We start from the raw sequence: 21876 nt of genomic DNA on the forward strand, positions 1-21876 counted from the left end.
GCTCCGGTGCAGCAGTGGCCCCAGCGGAGGCAGCTCCTTGCTTCAGAGGACTCTGCTTGGCGCTTTCAGAGGCACGTTCCAAGAGCCATTGAAAGAGCACTTCTGTTTACTGTTTGGAGACGCACTTCTGGGCGCCTTCGAATGAATGGTGGGCAACGCTATTGGATGAGCTGTTCCAGTTGCTGATTTGGAGCAGCAGTTTTTGGCGCTATTCAAGGAGCTCTTCTAGGCACTTTCCAAAGAGCTGTCTTAGGCACCATCCAAGGAGTTGTTTCAGCACCATCCAAGGAGCTGTTTTACGCACTATCCAGGGAGCTGTTTTAGGCACCATCCAAGGAGCTGTTTCAGGCACTTTCCAAGGAGCTGTTTCAGGCACTTTCCAAGGAGCTGTTTCAGGCACTTTCCAAGGAGCTGTTTCAGGCTCCATCCAAGGAGCTGCTTCAGGCACTTTCCAAGGAGCTGTTTCAGGCACCATCCAAGGAGCTGTTTCAGGCACCATCCAAGGAGCTGTTTTAGGCACTTTCCAAGGAGTTGTTTCAGGCACCATCCAAGGAGCTGTTTTAGGCACTTTCCAAGGAGCTGTTTCAGGCACCACCCAAGGAGTTGTTTCAGGCACTTTCCAAGGAGTTGTTTCAGGCACCATCCAAGGAGCTGTTTCAGGCACTTTCAAAGGAGTTGTTTCAGGCACTTTCCAAGGAGTTGTTTCAGGCACCATCCAAGGAGCTGTTTCAGGCACTTTCCAAGGAGTTGTTTCAGGCACTTTCCAAGGAGTTGTTTCAGGCACTTTCCAAGGAGTTGTTTCAGGCACCATCCAAAAGGGCTGTTTTAGGCACCATCCAAGGAGCTCTATTAAGCACCATCCAAAGAGCTGTTTAAGGCACTTTCCAAGGAGCTGTTTTAGGTCCCATTGGAGGAGAAGTTCGGGGAGTTGTTACAGACACAGTTACTGGAGGTACAAGGGGGGCAGCTCCAGGCCTGCCCTGCTGCCCCCGAGCCCTGCTGCAGGGGCACACCCAGGCCTGATTGGAGCAGCAGTCACAGTGTACCTGGTGATCCATTCTGGCCCTCTTGGGGGGGCACATCCAACCCTAATTGTAATGAGTAGTGCGCACTACAGGCTCCCCCTGCTGTGCACCCAGTGACCCCCCCAGGGCCAGGCCACGTCCACCATGGGCTTCGAGTTGGAGCGCTTCAGCGGGGAGGTGGACCCTGACCTGAAGTGCAACCTGTGCAACCGCGTGCTGGAAGACCCGCTGACCACCCCCTGCGGGCACGTCTTCTGCGCCGGCTGCGTCCTGCCCTGGGTGGTGCAGCAGGGCAGCTGCCCTGTAAAGTGCCAGAGGCTTTCGGCCAAGGAGCTCAACCATGTGCTGCCCCTCAAGAGCCTTATCCTGAAGCTGGACATCAAGTGTGAGCACCAGGCGCGCGGGTGCGGACGAGTGGTCAAGCTGCAGCACCTGGCGGAGCACGTTGAGACCTGCGACTACGCCCCGACCGCGTGCCGGCACCCAGGCTGCGGGCAGGTGCTGAGCCTGCGGGACGTGGAGGCCCACATGCGCGAGGCCTGTGAACAGCGGCCCGCGGGGCGGTGCCAACAAGGCTGCGGCCTGGAGTTGACCTACAAGGAGCGGCGGCTAGGCACGCACCGCTGCACCGCTGCCCTGCAGTCGCATAGCAGCGCGTTACAGGCCCGCGTGCAGGTGCTAGAGGGCCAGCTCAAGAAGCAAGCACTGCGCGCGGGCAAGCGGGAGCAGTCGCTGCTGTCCCGCCTCTGCTCCCTGCAGAACGAGCTGCAGATGACGGCCTTGCGCTACCAGAAGCGGTTCACCGAGTATAGTCAGCGGCTCGACTCCCTGACGCGCAACCTGGCCTCACCTTGTAAGGTAAGCAAGCTCTCTAGAAGCAATGAAGTCATGCACTGTGTGTTATGCAAACAAACAAAAGTATGTAATAATAAATCACATGTGATATGTCACGGCGGAACATAGCATTACTTAACATGGACTCCACTGCCTCCCTCCAGCTTGGTTTGGCGTAATGTATTACAATTAGGGCTCCCGGTGTTATGGTACTTCTTTTTTTAACATTTCCATCTGTATTTGTCCATATTTATTTTTGGGTTATTTTATCTGTAGTTATACATATTTATTTTGTGTTTTTCAGATAAATGAAGTTGTAAACTTTTCATTTCCATATTTATTTAACTGATAGACGCGCAGTAATAATTTGATGTCTGTTGTGTATTAGCAACTAAACTCCTTCGGTGCTCATGATGAGCTCAGCTCCTCATAACTGCCGCAGAACGCCCAAGCGGGGCTAATTCCCCGCCTGTGCGGGCGTTCCATGGGAGTGGGCGGAGTCGTGACGAGCTCAGCTTGTCATGAGCACTGTGCTGCATGACGAGATGAGCTCGTCACGAGCACCGCGGTGCCGCGCACGGCCCACCTCCCCCACGCCGCGGGGGAATTAGCCCCGCGGCAAAGGGGTTAAGCTACAAAATATTACATAACAGGACATCCACTGGTAAATATGAGCATTTTACCCCAAATGTATGTTGGCATATGCCGTTATTTAAAGAATTTTCACCCTGTTTTTAATTTCCGATGCTGTCCATATGCTCAGCTGCTGGCCTATAATTCATAAATGACAGCACGGAGAGTCACTGAAAAGAAGCACAATTTTCAGTTTTTATCCACTTTTAAAAATAAATGCATTGTTTTCAGTCTGTTTTTAGCTGTAAAAATCAGTAAAAACGGAAAACTGGGAGCCTTAATCATAATGTATTGAATCCATAGGGACAGAATTCTAACTTGTTCCAGTCCATGGGTGGTATCGCTGCACCTAGTTCAATGGAAAGAGCACAAATTATTTACAGTGAAGGAATGCTATATAAAAGTGTTAAAAATAAATAAATAACAAGGCATTGGAATAGCATTTCACCCTACCTGATAGGTAATTGCATCCAGAAAAAGAGGCATGACAAGAAATACTATAAACTGTGCGGCTCAGCAATGAATAATGCATACATGACGTGACATGACGGGGTGGGGCACTGCTGGCCGGACCCTCAGACCAGGCTTCTCCGACCAGTAGCTTGTGAGCTACTGGTCCCTCTCCAGCATCCTGTATGGAGCCCCCGCTTGCAGTCCAGCCTCAGAAGCTTTGATTTTCAAGTAATATATGTATTTCCAGAATTGAAAGCGCGCATTTGAGATGAAAATATGAGTATTTTCAAAACTTATAAGCTGATGTTTGGAGAAAATGGTTGGATTTCCAAAATATGTGTAAAACTGATCTTTAAATGGTGACTCACCAGGTGTTGGAGAGATTTATTACTTCTGTTTCTGCCTTTGTGCCGGGGGCACAGCAGATATAGCTGTCTGCATTAAGCGTGTCGAGGCATTTCACACTGAGAAAGCCTTGTTCACAATGCTGCTGGCCGCTCTGCCTGGTGAACCGCAGTAAACACTTCTGTGATCGTGCATGAGGTGGTGGTGAACACTACTCTAATGTTGCACGAGGTGGTGGTGAACACTACTGTGATCTTGCAGGAGGTGGGGGTGAACACTACTGTGATCTTGCAGGAGGTGGTGGTGAACACTACTGTGATCTTGCATGAGGTGGTGGTGAACTCTACTGTGATCTTGCAGGAGGTGGTGGTGAACTCTACTGTGATCTTGCATGAGGTGGTGGTGAACTCTACTGTGATCTTGCATGAGGCGGTGGTGAACACTACTGTGATCTTGCAGGAGGTGGTGGTGAACACTGCTGTGATCTTGCATGAAGTGGTGGTGAACACTACTGTGATCTTGCATGAGGTGGTGGTGAACACTACTGTGATCTTGCAGGAGGTGGTGGTGAACTCTACTGTGATCTTGCAGGAGGTGGTGGTGAACACTACTGTGATCTTGCAGGAGGTGGTGGTGAACACTACTGTGATCTTGCATGAGGTGGTGGTGAACACTACTGTGATCTTGCAGGAGGTGGTTATGAACACTTCTGACAGACTTGTGTGAGGTGGTGCTGAACACTGCTGTGATCTTGCAGGAGGTGGTGGTGAACACTACTCTAATGTTGCACGAGGTGGTGGTGAACACTACTGTGATCTTGCAGGAGGTGGTGGTGAACTCTACTGTGATCTTGCAGGAGGTGGTGGTGAACACTACTGTGATCTTGCATGAGGTGGTGGTGAACACTACTGTGATCTTGCAGGAGGAGGTTATGAACACTTCTGACAGACTTGTGTGAGGGGGTGCTGAACACTGCTGTGATCTTGCAGGAGGTGGTGGTGAACACTACTGTGATCTTGCATGAGGTGGTGGTGAACACTACTGACAGTCTTGCATGAGGTGGTGGTGAACACTACTGTGATCTTGCAGGAGGTGGTTATGAACACTTCTGACAGACTTGTGTGAGGTGGTGGTGAACACTACTGTGATCTTGCATGAGGTGGTGGTGAACACTACTGTGATCTTGCATGAAGTGGTGGTGAACACTACTGTGATCTTGCATGAGGTGGTGGTGAACACTACTGTGATCTTGCAGGAGGTGGTGGTGAACACTACTGTGATCTTGCAGGAGGTGGTGGTGAACACTACTGTGATCTTGCATGAGGTGGTGGTGAACACTACTGACAGACTTGCATGAGGAGGTGGTGAACACTACTGTGATCTTGCAGGAGGTGGTTATGAACACTTCTGAGCAACTTGTGTGAGGTGGTGGTGAACACTGCTGTGATCTTGCAGGAGGTGGTGGTGAACACTACTGTGATCTTGCATGAGGTGGTGGTGAACACTACTGACAGACTTGCATGAGGTGGTGGTGAACACTACTGTGATCTTGCAGGAGGTGGTTATGAACACTTCTGACAGACTTGTGTGAGGTGGTGGTGAACACTACTGTGATCTTGCATGAGGTGGTGGTGAACACTACTGTGATCCTGCAGGAGGTGGTTATGAACACTACTGTGATCGTGCATGAGGTGGTGGTGAACACTACTGTGATCTTGCATGAGGTTGTGGTGAACACTACTGTGATCTTGGATGAGGTGGTGGTGAACACTGCTGTGATCTTGCAGGAGGTGGTGGTGAACACCACTGTGATCTTGCATGAGGTGGTGGTGAACACTGCTGTGATCTTGCAGGAGGTGGCGGTGAACACTACTGTGATCTTGCATGAGGCGGTGGTGAACACTACTGTGATCTTGCATGAAGTGGTGGTGAACACTACTGTGATCTTGCATGATGTGGTGGTGAACACTACTGTGATCTTGCATGAGGTGGTGGTGAACACTACTGTGATCTTGCAGGAGGTGGTGGTGAACACTGCTGTGATCTTGCATGAAGTGGTGGTGAACACTACTGTGATCTTGCATGAGGCGGTGGTGAACACTACTGTGATCTTGCATGAAGTGGTGGTGAACACTACTGTGATCTTGCATGAGGTGGTGGTGAACACTACTGTGATCTTGCAGGAGGTGGTGGTGAACACTGCTGTGATCTTGCATGAAGTGGTGGTGAACACTACTGTGATCTTGCATTAGGTGGTGGTGAACACTACTGTGATCTTGCATGAGGTGGTGGTGAACACTGCTGTGATCTTGCATGAGGTGGTGGTGAACACTACTGTGATCGTGCATGAGGAGGTGGTGAACACTACTGTGATCTTGCATTAGGTGGTGGTGAACACTACTGTGATCTTGCATGAGGTGGTGGTGAACACTACTGTGATCTTGCATGAGGTGGTGGTGAACACTGCTGTGATCTTGCATGAGGTGGTGGTGAACACTACTGTGATCGTGCATGAGGAGGTGGTGAACACTACTGTGATCTTGCACGAGGTGGTGGTCAACACTACGGACAGGGGCTTTTCAACACAGTGTCTCGTTCTATCCTGGCTGCAGACTAGAGTCCTGGTGTTCCACAGGGTTCCATTTTGAGCCCCTTTACTATTTGACATATCTGTCCGCCCATTGGCAGAATTAATAGAGAGTTGCAGACTTACCCTTTTTTCATACGCCCATGAGCACAGATTATTTTTCCTTTATTGTCAGCTCAGAACCATGACCCTTCTTTACTGTACCGGGGCCGGAGGAACATTTCCTCATGGGTGAATAAAAACGCCCTCAGGCTCAATGGTGACAAGACGGAGGTCTTGGTCATGTGTAACAACGCCTCTCTTTGGGGCCGAGACACTGGCCGGATCTGTGGGGACTCTGCCCCCCCCTCTACTAAGGTTAAAAATCTGGGATTTCTTATTGACAATAAGCTTTCTTCTGCTGACTCAGTTCACTGCCACCTGTTTTCCAGTCCTTAAATGGCTGAAAAATATTCTTTAGTTAATTCCCCTCCCTGCTCAAAGGACTGTAATTCAGGCTCTCCATATATCTAGATTGGATTATGGCAATGTGCTGTACCTGGGCGCGGATAAGACTTCGATCCACCGCTTGCGGATTGATCGAAGTGCTTCAGCTCGGCGGCTCTTTCGATTAACAAAATATACTTCAGTCTCCATCTGTTTCAGGAACTGCACGGGCTCAAGGTCCCTAAGCACACTGAGTTCAAGGCACCGTGGTATATATTCAAGGCCAAACATGGTTTCGCTCCTCGATACATTCGGGAACTGGTCGTTCCTTATCGGCCTATTCGATCCTCAGTCGTGCTTTGTTTTCTGTGCCAAGCTTCTGCCTAAGGTGCACGAAGGGCCGCTCTTTTGCCTACCTTGGTCCTAAATTGGGGAATCCTCTGCCTTCCAGATCTTAGGGCCCGATTCACAGAACTAACTTAAGACAAAATCCTAAACTTACTACTTTTGGTATTCACAGAAGTTCGGATTTTGTCTTAAGTTTGTCTTAAGACAGACTTAAGACAGACTTAAGACAGACTTAAGACAGATTTAAGACAAAATCCTAACTTAAGTCTATCTTAAGACAAACTTAAGACAACATCCTAACTTCTGTGAATACCAAAAGTAGTAAGTTTAGGATTTTGTCTTAAGTTAGTTCTGTGAATTGGGCCCTATGAATCTGCAATTCATTACTTGTCTTTCGCTGGACACCCGCTCTGAATCTATCCTGACCGGGAAACCCCTCGGGGTAGCTGTGCACATTACAACATTTCCAAATAACACTACACAATTTCCAAATAATCCATCAACACCCCCCACACACACTTATACCACCAGAGCATGATATGCAGCTACTCCCCCACCTCTGACAGCAGCTGTGGTTGGCGCAGAGCGGGGCGGCATAAACTAACGTTTTGGGCCCTCAAGAGTGGCAGTAAAAACCTTTCCCTAGGAATATAACACAACTTGCAACAAAAAAAAGAAAAGAAGCGCATTCTGGCCAGATCTTGAGTCACAAGGACAAGGCATGAGCTCCGAATAATGAAAAGCTTTGCTAGGTTACGAGACCAGGAAGTGCGCTGTATTACATCTGAACCGTATCACATAAAATCTCTGCGAATGCTGTAGAGGAGAATATAGATAAGGTTCCATCTGGTCCGAAGTCACTTTTGGGATTTAGTCGGACACTCTTTGCTTCCCTAACTCCCTGGCTTGCCTTCACTGCCGGCAAAAGGCCAGGAAATTTGGGGCATATTATCAAGAAACGGCGTTAAAATTGTCGCCGCTTTGGCGGCAGAAAACAGCCGCGAACGCAGCGATAATGGGCTTGATAATATGCCCTTGTGAATTCCCATAGAAGCCCATGTTCTGGTGTGAACCTGGGCTTCTATTGGAATTCTCAAGGGCATATTATCAAGCCCATTATCGCCGCTTTAGCGGTAGTTTCCTGCCGCTATAGCGGCGATAATTGTAACATCGTTCTTGATAATATGCCCCCATATCTTTAGTCGTCACTTGGAGAAAGATATAATAGTTTGTGGACTATCAGAAGGATCAGATCTCCCCAGCAAGGCGAAGTGGTCTTTTACACATCTTTACCAGGATATACAGTGGGTATTATTTGAATGTGAACAATCTTTTATAATGGCCTTGTTTAAGTCTGTTTTATCTTCTGCCCACACCGAGTGCCAGAGCGTAAGTCTATTCAGGTGTTTTGTGTGCTATAGTGTCTTTAGGGTGCTCAGGTGCATGGAATGAGGAATGACAACACACAGGAAACAGAATAAAGAGCGTCCGGCAGGATGAGGGGTGACCCGCATTCTGACGAGTGTAGGTAGGCAGTCATGTGGAAGGAAGGTATTGGTAGTCTTGGGTGGTGAGTACTAGTGTGTAAGGAGTAGCTGGGGTAGACAACATTTAACACTGTGTCGAGGGGCAATATATAATGGACTGGTGTCAGTGACCGGCAGCCTGGAGGAGGTGTGGCTGGTGTAGGAAGGCGTGGTTGAGCTGGCCAATGAGGAGGCTGGCCAGAGTCAAGCCTTGGTGAGAGTCCGGGCTGATCCAGACTTGACACGGGCTGGATTTTACGGGTGTTGGGTAGGTACTCTTGTGGAACCCAAGGTTTGTGGGCGAGGTGAATGAGAAGATGATGTCAGGGGGTGCTAAGGTGAGATGCTCCTCGGTGCAGTGATTGGGCGGTAGATCATTTCAGTTTATATGTTGTTGCCGCTGTATATTATTACGGCACTGTAATTCTTTCTCAATCTGACGCGACCTTTCCTGTGGACTGGTGAGAGCCATCAATCCTAGACCTGGTTGTACGAGGTCAGCAGAGAAGTGTTCTGTGCTTACAAGTGGTTTGTGTAGGTTAGTGTGAAGGTAAACTGAGTTTAAACTATGCCTGGGCTGTAAATTCCGTTCCGCTCGGGGAATTTGCGGAATTTCACATTTCGCGGAGAACGCAGAATTGCCAAAAATTCCTTGATCCGCGGCTTCGCGGAATTTTTTGCTTGTTTGCGCTTTCAAAATGCGTGTTCGCGAGATATTTCCCCCCGAGCGCGTAAACAGTGTTCGCGAACAGCAAAAAAGCATTACGAACGGGCGGAACAAGCACTTCCGCATGTTCACGAAACTCTGCGTGCTCACTGAGGTTTTTTACCATTTTGCGGATCGTTGCGTAGCGCGACTAAGCAAATTCCGCCCACCCCTAGTTTAAACTTGGAAAATTTCCATATTGTCAGGTATGTGGATGGGTGTGCTGAGAGAAACTTTCATCTTCTCTGGGACTAGGTGGTGGGGGTCAAGTGTTTGTCTTCATGCACCACAAATACTCCTAGTAACACATGATGCAATGGTGTGTGCATAAGCATGTGCTACACTTATGCTTGTGGTTCTAGTGTGTGTGTTGCCATGGTGTGTATAGTGCTGTTGGTTTGACCGTGCTTCACTAGTAACGCTGTGTTATGTGCAAGAGCAAGCATTGGTTCTGTCTAGCGGGTGCTTTCTGCGATAACCATTTGTTGTTATTTTTGGACCAATGACGTAAGATGCTGAGTAGCGCCTACCCTTGGACATCAATGAAACGCAGACTCTTGGACGTCGCACGGGGTTTGGGCGTGTACAGTAAGATAGAGTCTAAGATAATGATTGTGAGTATATGTTGTTGTGCCTTGGGTGTGGATGGTACGGCATCCAGAAACAAGCTCCTGAGCTGCTGTGCGTGGATTATGCCACTAACCAAGGCCTCGAGGGTGAGGAGCCTGCCGGGTAGGAGAGAAGCCAGGTGGGCCTGGTGGGCACGGTGGGCCTGGTGGGCTTGGTGGCCACGGTAGACCTGGTGGGCCTGGTGGGCACGGTGGACCTGGTAGGCCTGGTGGCCACGGTGGGCCTGGTGGCCACGGTGGACCTGGTGGGCATGGCAGCATTGCCGTAAGCAGTGGCTGCACAAAGCTGTGCAGCAAAGGCTGAAGAAACAAACAATGGCTTCCTATTGGCAGGCGCCAAAGGCAAATAAACAGGGTCTGCCATGGACCCCAAAGTCACTGGCAAGGTATCTTTCATAATAACTCATACCTCACATGATGATAACACGTATGTAGCTCTGTTTCTCATAGTTATAAATATCTTGTAGCTCCACCTTGGTCTGCCCTGAGCTCTTCCACGGTTGTGCTGATTGCAACATTGTGAATGTAGGAAGGGGGAGTCTCTGGTTGGCGCAGTGCAACACTGGCGACAAGCAGGGCCTCTCTCTTCCTCGTCAGGGCTGAGGGTTACCTTCAAGACAACCTCTGCTTACCCTCTAGGTAGTGTGGCTTAAGCAGTCTTAGGCTAATCTCTGGGGCATGTAGGGTTAAACATTTGCAATATTACACCATCACAACCAACCCACCACACAATGACACCAAACTGTATTTGTGAAAATATATGTTCTTTATATAAATCTCAAGCAGGCTTGTAAATACAGTCTTGGTTACTTTTCAAAGCAGGTTCCAGTTACTCTTTTATCAATGTCACAGTTCTTTCTTTAGGGTTTCTTACAAATAGTTCTTATTCGGCTTATTTCCCCAAAAACGGGGATTCCAGGCTCCTCACGATACTTTTCTCCTTTCTGATTGTTAACCAGGATTCCCCCAGCTGCCCGTGGCCTCTCTGTGCCCCTTCGTTACTCCGTGATCAACATACGGGCCCGGTCGGCCTCCTCTCACGCTTCTGGCGGGGAGCGGCGGCCGGGGAATCAGTGCCTGCCTCGCCGGGCGGCGGCGCGGCTGACAGGGGGAGAGAGCGGGGGCCCTGGGAGCGCTCCACACGCAGCTCCGAGGCTGGGCGGACAGAGGGAGAGAAACAGTACCTTCGCTGGGGAGTCGGCTGGGCGCAGGTCAGCGCTGTAGTCCGCGTTGCGTTGTCTTCCGTCCGAGGTCAGGAGCGAGCGGCGGCTCGGCTCTGGCTCGGGGGTTGGCGGTGCGGCGCGGGCCGGGCTGCTCTGGACAAGCGCCTCCGGATTTCCTGACGGGAGGGCACACACAGAGGGCGGTGATCCTCGGGGCAGGCCTCTTTAGTTCCAGGCGACGATCAGGCACCCCACGCAACAGCTGTGTCAGCGGCGGCGCGTTCAGGGGCACAAGACTCGAAGGGGTGCAAGCAGGCACCGGGCGCCACCCTCTCTTCACGATGCGAGCTGCCGCTCGGGGCCAGTCACGGTGTTTAGATCAGCCGGGCTGGTCCTCACGTTGCTTCTGGGCCAGGCAGGCGGCAGTTACTTTGTTCAGAGCGTGGGCAGCTCCCAGAGTGGTGCTAGAAAGCGCGATTATCAGAGCGCGCTCTGCTTTTCCTGGAGAGGCTCGCAAAAGGGAATCAGCGTCTTGTAGTGGTTCCGCTGTCAGGGGGGTAGCGCTCACTGTTCCTGGAGCGCTGGTCAGGGGGCAAGTTCACAGGCAAGCCCTTGGAGATCTTTAGCAGAGTTTGGCACAAAGTTCAATAAAAGCAAAAGTCTCTTGTAGTCTCTTCTTTTCCTCTCCTTTGGCAGCAAGGCACCAGACACAGGCCAGAGTCAGCACTCCTCCTTGTAGTCCTTCCAGGTCCTTCTCTTCGGGCAGAGTTTCTTCTGTAGCGCAAACAGGATCTAATTTACAAGGAGCAGGGCTCCTACTTTTATACCCAGTTTCTTTTGTTCTAGCAAGCCAGGGGGGCCTCTGCATAACTGCTCCAGTCTCTGAGTACTTGTGGTGGGTACTTATGACTTCTGCATTCAGTGTGAGGGCAGGCACATCAGCCGCTCCCCAGGGGGGCGGAGCCGGCATTGAGAGGGCAGGAGTGGCCTGAGCACTTTGTTTACAAGCTTCGGTCCTTCCTGGGCCAGGTGCAGGCTGAGTCATCAGTCGCTCCCCAGGAGGGCGGAGCCAGCATTGTGGTGGCAGGGGCACAGCCTGATGCATCATTCAGGGGAAACTCCCACCACCCATTAAGGGGTCCTCCTGCTAATCACTACCTGTCAACTCCCAGCCCTGTCACTCACACACACCAGACAGTCAGATCCACATCCAAGCAGAGGCGGGCTGAAATGGTTAGGCCAGCAAATGCTAACTTTCTAAAAGTAGCATTTGCAAACCCAGGATATTAAAATAAACTTTACTAAAAGAAGTATTTTATTATTCTGAGTCCAGGCATACTAAACACGAATTTCTACCATGTTCCCTGAGCCTGCTGGGATTATAGAGTGTAATAATTCCAGCAGCCCATCTGGCCTAGAAGGGAACAGGTAGCCTTACAATAGTGAAAAACGAATTTGGCAGTAATTCACTATTAGAACATGCCACACACAGCAGGGCATGTTCTACCTTATACTTACAATGCACCCTGCCCTCAGGCCTACCATAGGGGTGACTAATATGAAGTTTAAGGGAAGGTTTAGGGGCTGGCAAGTGTGTGCACTTGCCCAGCCAGGGTGACAGTACCAGACTGCACGTAGGTTCTGCAATGGCAGACCCTAGACACATTTTAAGGCTGCTTCTGTGGGTGGCGCAACCAGCGCTGCAGGCCCACTAGCAGTATTGGCATTCACAAGCCCTGGCACTCCTGGTGCCCTTTACTAGGGACTAACAGTAAATCCAATGAACCAATCATGGACATCAATCACATGTACACTTTACAGTAGGGAGCACTTGCACTGCGGCACGGGTTGGCCGTGGCGTAGTGCCCTGAGTAGCAGACACCAGCAAAACATTCGAGGCACAACAGCAAAAAGTGGAAGGGAAACTCACGCCAAGGTGCCAGGTCTAACACGTGTCCCCTCCAGCTGAAATGTGGGGAGAACTACCCTTCCCCAGGGAGTTCCTCATCACTAAGGCGGAAAAATCTGGACAGACCATCAGCGTTGGCGTGATCTGTGCTAGGGCGGTGTTCCACCGTGAAGTCCATACCCTGTAGGGAGATGGACCACCTCAACAGTTTTGGGTTCTCACCCCTCATTTGCATCAACCATCTGAGGGGCCTGTGGTCCGTCTGAACCCGGAAGTGAGACCCAAACAAGTAGGGTCTTAGCTTCTTCAGCGCCCAGACCACAGCAAATGCTTCTCGCTCTATTGCACTCCACCTACTTTCCCGTGGAAGTAACCTCCTACTGATGAAGGCTACGGGTTGGTCCCAGCCCTCCTCAGTCATCTGTGAGAGAACAGCCCCTACACCATGCTCTGAAGCGTCTGTTTGCACTATGAATTCCTTGGAGAAATCAGGAGCCAGGAGCACGGGCGCCGTGCACATGGCAGTCTTCAGGGTGTCAAAAGCCTTCTGACAGGTGTCAGTCCAAATCACATTCCTGGGCTGCTTCTTAGAAGTCAGTTCTGTCAAGGGGGTCACAATAGTGCCATAGCCCTTGACAAACCTCCTGTAATACCCAGTGAGCCCCAGGAAGGCTCTCACTGCAGTCTGGGTCTTGGGGGGTTCCCAAGCCAGGATGGTCTCAATTTTGGGTTGCAAGGGTGCCACCTTGCCACTCCCCACTTGGTGTCCCAAGTACACCACTGAACCCTGCCCAATCTGGCACTTGCTTGCCTTGATTGTGAGGCCTGCCTTGCGCAGCGCCATCAACACTTCCCAGAGGTGCCGCAGGTGTTCTGGCCAGGTGCCACTGAACACTGCGATGTCATCCAGGTAGGCGGCACTGAACTCATCCAGCCCGACCAACACCTGGTTGACCAACCTCTGAAAGGTGGCAGGGGCATTCTTCATCCCAAATGGCATAACCCGGAACTGGAAATGCCCATCTGGTGTGGAGAATGCTGACCTCTCCTTTGCCCCATCGGTCAAGGCGATCTGCCAGTACCCAGACGTTAAATCAAACGTGCTGAGGAACCGGGCAGCCCCTAGCCGATCAATGAGCTCATCAGCTCTGGGGATAGGGTGCGCGTCAGTCTTGGTGACTGAATTGAGTCCTCTGTAGTCCACACAGAACCGGAGTTCAGGTGTGGCTCCCGGCGCAGCAGCCTTTGGGACCAAGACCACGGGGCTGGACCAAGGACTGCTGGAAGACTCAACCACCCTAAGAGCAAGCATCTTGGAGACCTCCTCCTTGATGCAGGCCCGGACCCTGTCAGTTACCCTGTAAGCCTTATGCTTCACAGGTAAGCTGTCTCCTGTGTCCACATCATGGACGCACCAATCTGTGACACTAGGAACCAGGGAGAACAGGTCTGGAAACTGCCCCAGCAACTGGCGGCAGTCTTCCTGTTGCTCAGGGGTCAGGGTGGGTGAGAGGTTAACTCCATCCACTGACCCATCTTTCTCACAGGCCACTAAGAGGTCAGGAAGAGGCTCAGACTCCTCTTCCATTCCATCATCAGTGGCCAACAGCATGCCCACTTCGGACCTTTTCAAGTGGGGCTTGAGGCGGTTGACATGTAAGACCCTTAAAGGATTCCTGGGCGTCTTCATGTCCACCAAGTATGTCACGGAGCTCTTGCGCTCCACAACCTCAAATGGGCCTGTCCACTTATCCTGAAGTGCACAGGGTTCCACTGGGGCCAAGACATACACCTCCTGTCCAGGCTGAAGCTCTACCAGAGTGGCATTCTGGTCGTACCACCGCTTCATCTCCTCCTGGCTTGCTTCCAGATTTGCCTCAGCAAGTTGTCTGAAGCGCCTGGTTTGGTTTCTGAAGGCCAGCATGTAGCTATATACATTCTGGGGAGGTTTCCTGGGAGATTGCTCCCAGCCTTCCTTTACCAAACTCAGTGGTCCTCTCACGGGGTGGCCATACAGCAGCTCAAAGGGGCTGAACCCTAGAGACTTCTGTGGCACCTCGCGGTATGCAAAGAGCAGGCATGGTAAGAGGACGTCCCACTTACGCCTCATTGGACCTTCCAGGCCCATGATCATGCCCTTCAGGGTTCGGTTGAATCTTTCAACCAACCCATTTCCTTGGGGATGGTAAGGTGTGGTGAACTTGTAGGTTACACCACACTCTTGCCAAAGGGACTTCATATACTTGGATATAAAGTTGGTCCCCCTGTCGCTCACCACCTCTAGAGGGAACCCCACTCTGGAGAAAATTCCCATTAGTGCACGCCCCACCACGGGGGCCGTCACTGTCCTCAGAGGGATGGCTTCAGGGTACCGGGTGGCATGATCCACCAAGACCAGGATGAACCTGTTGCCCATGGCTGTCTTGGGGTCCAGAGGCCCAACAATATCAATACCCACTCGTTGGAATGGCGTACTGACCACAGGGAAGGGTTGGAGGGGAGCCTTGTTCTTCCCTCCGCTCTTCCCACTTGCCTGGCAAGTTGGACAGGTCCTACAATGAGCATCTGAGCTCTTGTGCATTTGGGGCCAGTAGAAGTGGGTGACAAGCCTGTCATAGGTCTTGTCCATCCCCAAATGTCCTGCTAAAGGCACATCATGAGCCAGTCCCAGTAGGAAGGCTCTGAACTTCTGGGGTACCACCAGCACACGGGCTGACCCAGGTTCAGCAGCCTTAGGCTCTGAGTACAGGAGGTCATTCTCCCAGTACACATAATGTGTTTTGGCCTGAACACCATTGGCCTGGTCTGCAGCCTGCTGCCGCATACCCACGAGAGAAGGGCATTCTTTCTGCTCCCTGCAGAATTCCTCCCTGGAGGGGCCTCCTTCTTGCTGCCAATGGGTCAGCTCAGGCAGGTCCCCCAGTTCGGCAATCTGTTCCCCAGTAGGCTCCAGGGCATCCCCCTCAAGGTCTGCTTCCTCCTGGACCGTGGGAACTTCAGGGGCCGGTTTCCCGCGCGCCCTGCGCCTTCTCCCTAAGGCCGGTTCCTGGGCCTCTCCGTCAGGCCCCAGGACCTCTTGATCACCCCTACTGGCTGCCATTGACCGGGTGGTCACGCACGCCCAGTCAGGTAGACCCACCATCTTCAGGTGAGTCGTTTTCTCCACCTTTTCCCAAGGGGAGTCCTCCAAGTCGTTCCCTAGCAAACAGTCAACAGGCATGGCTTTCCTCACACAGACCTGCAGAGTACCAGAGACCCCCCCCCACTCGAAGGGAACTTGAGCCATCGGACACTGACTCTCTGAATTGTCAGCGTTGACAACCCTACAGTAGGCATGGGGTACAACCTGCTCTTGAGACACCAGGTGATGCCTCACTGCAGTCACACTGGCTCCTGTGTCTCTAAGAGCCTCAGCTTTCTTACCATTGATGGTAACCACCTGCCCATATTTTTTAGTGTTAGAGGGCAGGTAGCTTGTAGGGACCATCTCACTGTCTCCTAGTGAGACCAGGGTCATCTGAACAGGATCTCCACCCCCCGGGACCATCACTTCTTCTCCTAAGTGAACACTGGTCACTTGTCGGGGCGGAGCACCAGTGGGTGCTGGTTTTCCAAACAGGCGACACTTGGGGTCACTGGCTATGTGCCCCGGGTCACCACATTTGTAACAATTGAAGGGCCCCTTTGGAACAGGTCGACCTGTCGGGGCCCCATTCTGCTTAGGGGGTGGGGGAGGCTGAGAACCTTTCTGCTGGTCCCCTTGGGGATTACTTTGGGGGCCTTTTTGGAACCCTTTCTGTTTTCCCTTGTCCCCCCCACTCTTCTGCTGGGGACCCTGCCCACCCTTGGCGGAGTCTCCCACTGGACCCTTGTGGACCCTGGTGCTGAGCCAGCGGTCCGCCTCCTCAGCAAGTTTCCTCGGGTTGGACAACTTGCTATCAATCAGGTGCTGGCGTAACTCAGGAAAACATTGATCAGACAAGTGCTCCCATGCAATTAAATCAAAGAGACCTTGAAAATCATTCACTTTGTTACCCTTCACCCAACCATCCAGTGCTCTGCAAAAAAAAGTCACAAACTCCACATATGTATTCCCAGGCCGCTTATTACACCCCCTAAACTTCTGCCTATACATTTCAGGGGTAAGCCCATACCTGGTCATTAAAGCTTCTTTCATATGGGGATAGGATCTCTGGTCTTCAGTGGGCAAATCTAGCAGGGTGTCCCTTCCTTCGCTAAGGAACCTTCCCCATAACCCCGCTCCCCAATCCCTCTCAGGGACCCGGTGGGAAAGCATGGCTACCTCATATGCCCTAAACCACTGTCCTATGTCATCCCCCTTAAAGAACTCTTTAACTACATCTTTGGGGATGTGCACTCTTGACTCTACCTGCACCGGCGTTGTGCTGCCACCAGAGGGAGGATGATCCAAGGCTTTCTCTTTTAGACTCATCTCCCTCATTTTCATATCATACTCAAACTGGAGTTTTCTTTCTTCCAGAGCCATCTTTTTGCTTTCAAGCTCCATTTGGCCCTTCAAATTCAATTCTGCCATCTTGATCTCATGATCCCTGGTTGCCTGTCTGTCTGCCAGCTCCTCTGGCGACAGGCCTCTGCCAAAGCTAAGAACGCTGTCTGGTTTTTCCAGACCCACAGGATCCACAGGTGCATTCTGATCCTCAGGTGCCTTCCTAGATTCAATCCAGGCTCTCATGGCCTTGTAGAACTCAGGTTTGTTTCTGCATCCTGCGTGTGGAACCTTGAGTTTCCTGCAAAAATAACTCAACTGCTTCTTTGTGTAGTCATCCAGCTTTGATGCGTCCCATTCTAGCCCCTGCGCACTAGAGGCTATGGACTCTCCTCCATCAATGCTGTTTGTGCCAGGCATGTTTGCAACACTAGGGATCTTCTTCTTTAGCAAAATCAAAAAATCAAAAAGTCTGTGGCTAAGTTACTGGACTGTAATCACTATGCAATGGTCAGTAGCTAAGGTAAAACACTGCAAATGTAAATTCGCGAATCCTCACCGCTGCGTCCAATGTAGGAAGGGGGAGTCTCTGGTTGGCGCAGTGCAACACTGGCGACAAGCAGGGCCTCTCTCTTCCTCGTCAGGGCTGAGGGTTACCTTCAAGACAACCTCTGCTTACCCTCTAGGTAGTGTGGCTTAAGCAGTCTTAGGCTAATCTCTGGGGCATGTAGGGTTAAACATTTGCAATATTACACCATCACAACCAACCCACCACACAATGACACCAAACTGTATTTGTGAAAATATATGTTCTTTATATAAATCTCAAGCAGGCTTGTAAATACAGTCTTGGTTACTTTTCAAAGCAGGTTCCAGTTACTCTTTTATCAATGTCACAGTTCTTTCTTTAGGGTTTCTTACAAATAGTTCTTATTCGGCTTATTTCCCCAAAAACGGGGATTCCAGGCTCCTCACGATACTTTTCTCCTTTCTGATTGTTAACCAGGATTCCCCCAGCTGCCCGTGGCCTCTCTGTGCCCCTTCGTTACTCCGTGATCAACATACGGGCCCGGTCGGCCTCCTCTCACGCTTCTGGCGGGGAGCGGCGGCCGGGGAATCAGTGCCTGCCTCGCCGGGCGGCGGCGCGGCTGACAGGGGGAGAGAGCGGGGGCCCTGGGAGCGCTCCACACGCAGCTCCGAGGCTGGGCGGACAGAGGGAGAGAAACAGTACCTTCGCTGGGGAGTCGGCTGGGCGCAGGTCAGCGCTGTAGTCCGCGTTGCGTTGTCTTCCGTCCGAGGTCAGGAGCGAGCGGCGGCTCGGCTCTGGCTCGGGGGTTGGCGGTGCGGCGCGGGCCGGGCTGCTCTGGACAAGCGCCTCCGGATTTCCTGACGGGAGGGCACACACAGAGGGCGGTGATCCTCGGGGCAGGCCTCTTTAGTTCCAGGCGACGATCAGGCACCCCACGCAACAGCTGTGTCAGCGGCGGCGCGTTCAGGGGCACAAGACTCGAAGGGGTGCAAGCAGGCACCGGGCGCCACCCTCTCTTCACGATGCGAGCTGCCGCTCGGGGCCAGTCACGGTGTTTAGATCAGCCGGGCTGGTCCTCACGTTGCTTCTGGGCCAGGCAGGCGGCAGTTACTTTGTTCAGAGCGTGGGCAGCTCCCAGAGTGGTGCTAGAAAGCGCGATTATCAGAGCGCGCTCTGCTTTTCCTGGAGAGGCTCGCAAAAGGGAATCAGCGTCTTGTAGTGGTTCCGCTGTCAGGGGGGTAGCGCTCACTGTTCCTGGAGCGCTGGTCAGGGGGCAAGTTCACAGGCAAGCCCTTGGAGATCTTTAGCAGAGTTTGGCACAAAGTTCAATAAAAGCAAAAGTCTCTTGTAGTCTCTTCTTTTCCTCTCCTTTGGCAGCAAGGCACCAGACACAGGCCAGAGTCAGCACTCCTCCTTGTAGTCCTTCCAGGTCCTTCTCTTCGGGCAGAGTTTCTTCTGTAGCGCAAACAGGATCTAATTTACAAGGAGCAGGGCTCCTACTTTTATACCCAGTTTCTTTTGTTCTAGCAAGCCAGGGGGGCCTCTGCATAACTGCTCCAGTCTCTGAGTACTTGTGGTGGGTACTTATGACTTCTGCATTCAGTGTGAGGGCAGGCACATCAGCCGCTCCCCAGGGGGGCGGAGCCGGCATTGAGAGGGCAGGAGTGGCCTGAGCACTTTGTTTACAAGCTTCGGTCCTTCCTGGGCCAGGTGCAGGCTGAGTCATCAGTCGCTCCCCAGGAGGGCGGAGCCAGCATTGTGGTGGCAGGGGCACAGCCTGATGCATCATTCAGGGGAAACTCCCACCACCCATTAAGGGGTCCTCCTGCTAATCACTACCTGTCAACTCCCAGCCCTGTCACTCACACACACCAGACAGTCAGATCCACATCCAAGCAGAGGCGGGCTGAAATGGTTAGGCCAGCAAATGCTAACTTTCTAAAAGTAGCATTTGCAAACCCAGGATATTAAAATAAACTTTACTAAAAGAAGTATTTTATTATTCTGAGTCCAGGCATACTAAACACGAATTTCTACCATGTTCCCTGAGCCTGCTGGGATTATAGAGTGTAATAATTCCAGCAGCCCATCTGGCCTAGAAGGGAACAGGTAGCCTTACAATAGTGAAAAACGAATTTGGCAGTAATTCACTATTAGAACATGCCACACACAGCAGGGCATGTTCTACCTTATACTTACAATGCACCCTGCCCTCAGGCCTACCATAGGGGTGACTAATATGAAGTTTAAGGGAAGGTTTAGGGGCTGGCAAGTGTGTGCACTTGCCCAGCCAGGGTGACAGTACCAGACTGCACGTAGGTTCTGCAATGGCAGACCCTAGACACATTTTAAGGCTGCTTCTGTGGGTGGCGCAACCAGCGCTGCAGGCCCACTAGCAGTATTGGCATTCACAAGCCCTGGCACTCCTGGTGCCCTTTACTAGGGACTAACAGTAAATCCAATGAACCAATCATGGACATCAATCACATGTACACTTTACAGTAGGGAGCACTTGCACTGCGGCACGGGTTGGCCGTGGCGCAGTGCCCTGAGTAGCAGACACCAGCAAAACATTCGAGGCACAACAGCAAAAAGTGGAAGGGAAACTCACGCCAAGGTGCCAGGTCTAACAGTGAACATAGTGTCAAGTATCATCTGAGACACCCTTGTGGCAGTGATTCCTCCTCCCAGGACTGCTTTCTCGTTGGGAATATAGAGGACATGTGGGCTCGTCGGCTTTAGACATATCGACTTGGTTGGCTTCGAACATTTCGGCTTGGTCGGCTTCGGACATACAGACTCAGTCGGTTTGGACATATCGATTCAGTCAGCTTTGGACATATCGAATTGATCGTCTTCGGACATATCGACTTGGTCGGGTTCGGACATAAGGACTCGACAGCTTCGGACATATGGACTTAGGCAGCTTTGCACATATGGACTTGATCGAGTTCAGACATAGGGAGTTGCAAGCTATGGACATAAGAACTCAATGGGTTTCAGATATATGGACTCGGTAGGCTATGAAGATATGCACTTGGCTAGCTTCGAATGTGGACTTGGTCAGATTCTGACATATCGACTTGAGCAATTTTAGACATTCAGATATATGCAGTCAGCTTTGCGCATGGACTCGGTCAGCGTTGGTCATATTGACTCAGTCGGCTTTGGACATATGAACTCGATAGGCATCGGACGTATGGACTCAGTCAGATTTAAACACATAGACTCAGTTGGTTTTGGACATATGGACTCAGTCATCAGGGCCGGAGTGGGAACCCAAACTGGCCCTGGCAATTAAGTCTGACTGGCCACGGAGGGGACACTGAAGCCCAAGAGTGGCTGGTCGAACCAAGAGTGGCTGGTCGAACCAAGAGTGGCTGGTCGAACCAAGAGTGGCTGGTCGAACCAAGAGTGGCTGGTAGACCCAAGAATGGCTGGTAGACCCAAGAGTGGCCGGTAGAATCAAGAGTGGCTGGTAGACCAAAGAGTGGCTGGTAGAACCAAGAGTGGCCGGTAGAACCAAGAGTGGCCGGTAGACCCAAGAGTGGCCGGTAGAACCAAGAGTGGCCGGTAGACCCAAGAGTGGCCGGTAGACCCAAGAGTGGCCGGTAGACCCAAGAGTGGCCGGTAGACCCAAGAGTGGCCGGTAGACCCAAGAGTGGCCGGTAGAACCAAGAGTGGCCGGTAGAACCAAGAGTGGCCGGTAGACCCAAGAGTGGCCGGTAGACCCAAGAGTGGCTGGTAGACCCAAGAGTGGCTGGTAGACCCAAGAGTGGCCGGTAGACCCAAGAGTGGGCGGTAGAACTAAGAGTGGCTGGTAGACCCAAGAGTGGCCGGTAGACCCAAGAGTGGCCGGTAGACCCAAGAGTGGCTGGTTGAACCAAGAGTGGCCGGTAGAACCAAGAGTGGCCGGTAGACCCAAGAGTGGCTGGTAGACCCAAGAGTGGCTGGTAGACCCAAGAGTGGCCGGTAGACCCAAGAGTGGGTGGTAGAACCAAGAGTGGCTGGTAGACCCAAGAGTGGCCGGTAGACCCAAGAGTGGCCGGTAGAACCAAGAGTGGCCGGTAGAACCAAGAGTGGCCGGTAGAACCAAGAGTGGCCGGTAGAACCAAGAGTGGCCGGTAGACCCAAGAGTGGCCGGTAGAACCAAGAGTGGCTGGTAGACCCAAGAGTGGCTGGTAGACCCAAGAGTGGCCGGTAGACCCAAGAGTGGGCGGTAGAACTAAGAGTGGCTGGTAGAACCAAGAGTGGCCGGTAGACCCAAGAGTGGCCGGTAGACCCAAGAGTGGCCG

General features: G+C 51.9%; 1 protein-coding gene across 2 annotated transcripts in view; it reads left to right on the forward strand.

Moving 5' to 3' along the window:
- Positions 1 to 1103: 1103 nt before the first annotated feature.
- PDZRN3 (PDZ domain containing ring finger 3) overlaps positions 1104 to 21876 on the forward strand; it is a 605156-nt gene continuing 584383 nt past the window's right edge. For both annotated transcript variants that reach the window (XM_078661873.1, XM_078661874.1), the window contains exon 1: positions 1104 to 1883. In XM_078661873.1, the coding sequence (XP_078517999.1) occupies positions 1170 to 1883 (714 nt within the window). In that variant the 5' untranslated portion in view covers positions 1104 to 1169. The remainder of the gene's footprint in view (positions 1884 to 21876) is intronic.

Source organism: Lissotriton helveticus, chromosome 9, assembly GCF_964261635.1.
Source record: "Lissotriton helveticus chromosome 9, aLisHel1.1, whole genome shotgun sequence".
Lineage (NCBI taxonomy): Eukaryota > Metazoa > Chordata > Amphibia > Caudata > Salamandridae > Lissotriton > Lissotriton helveticus.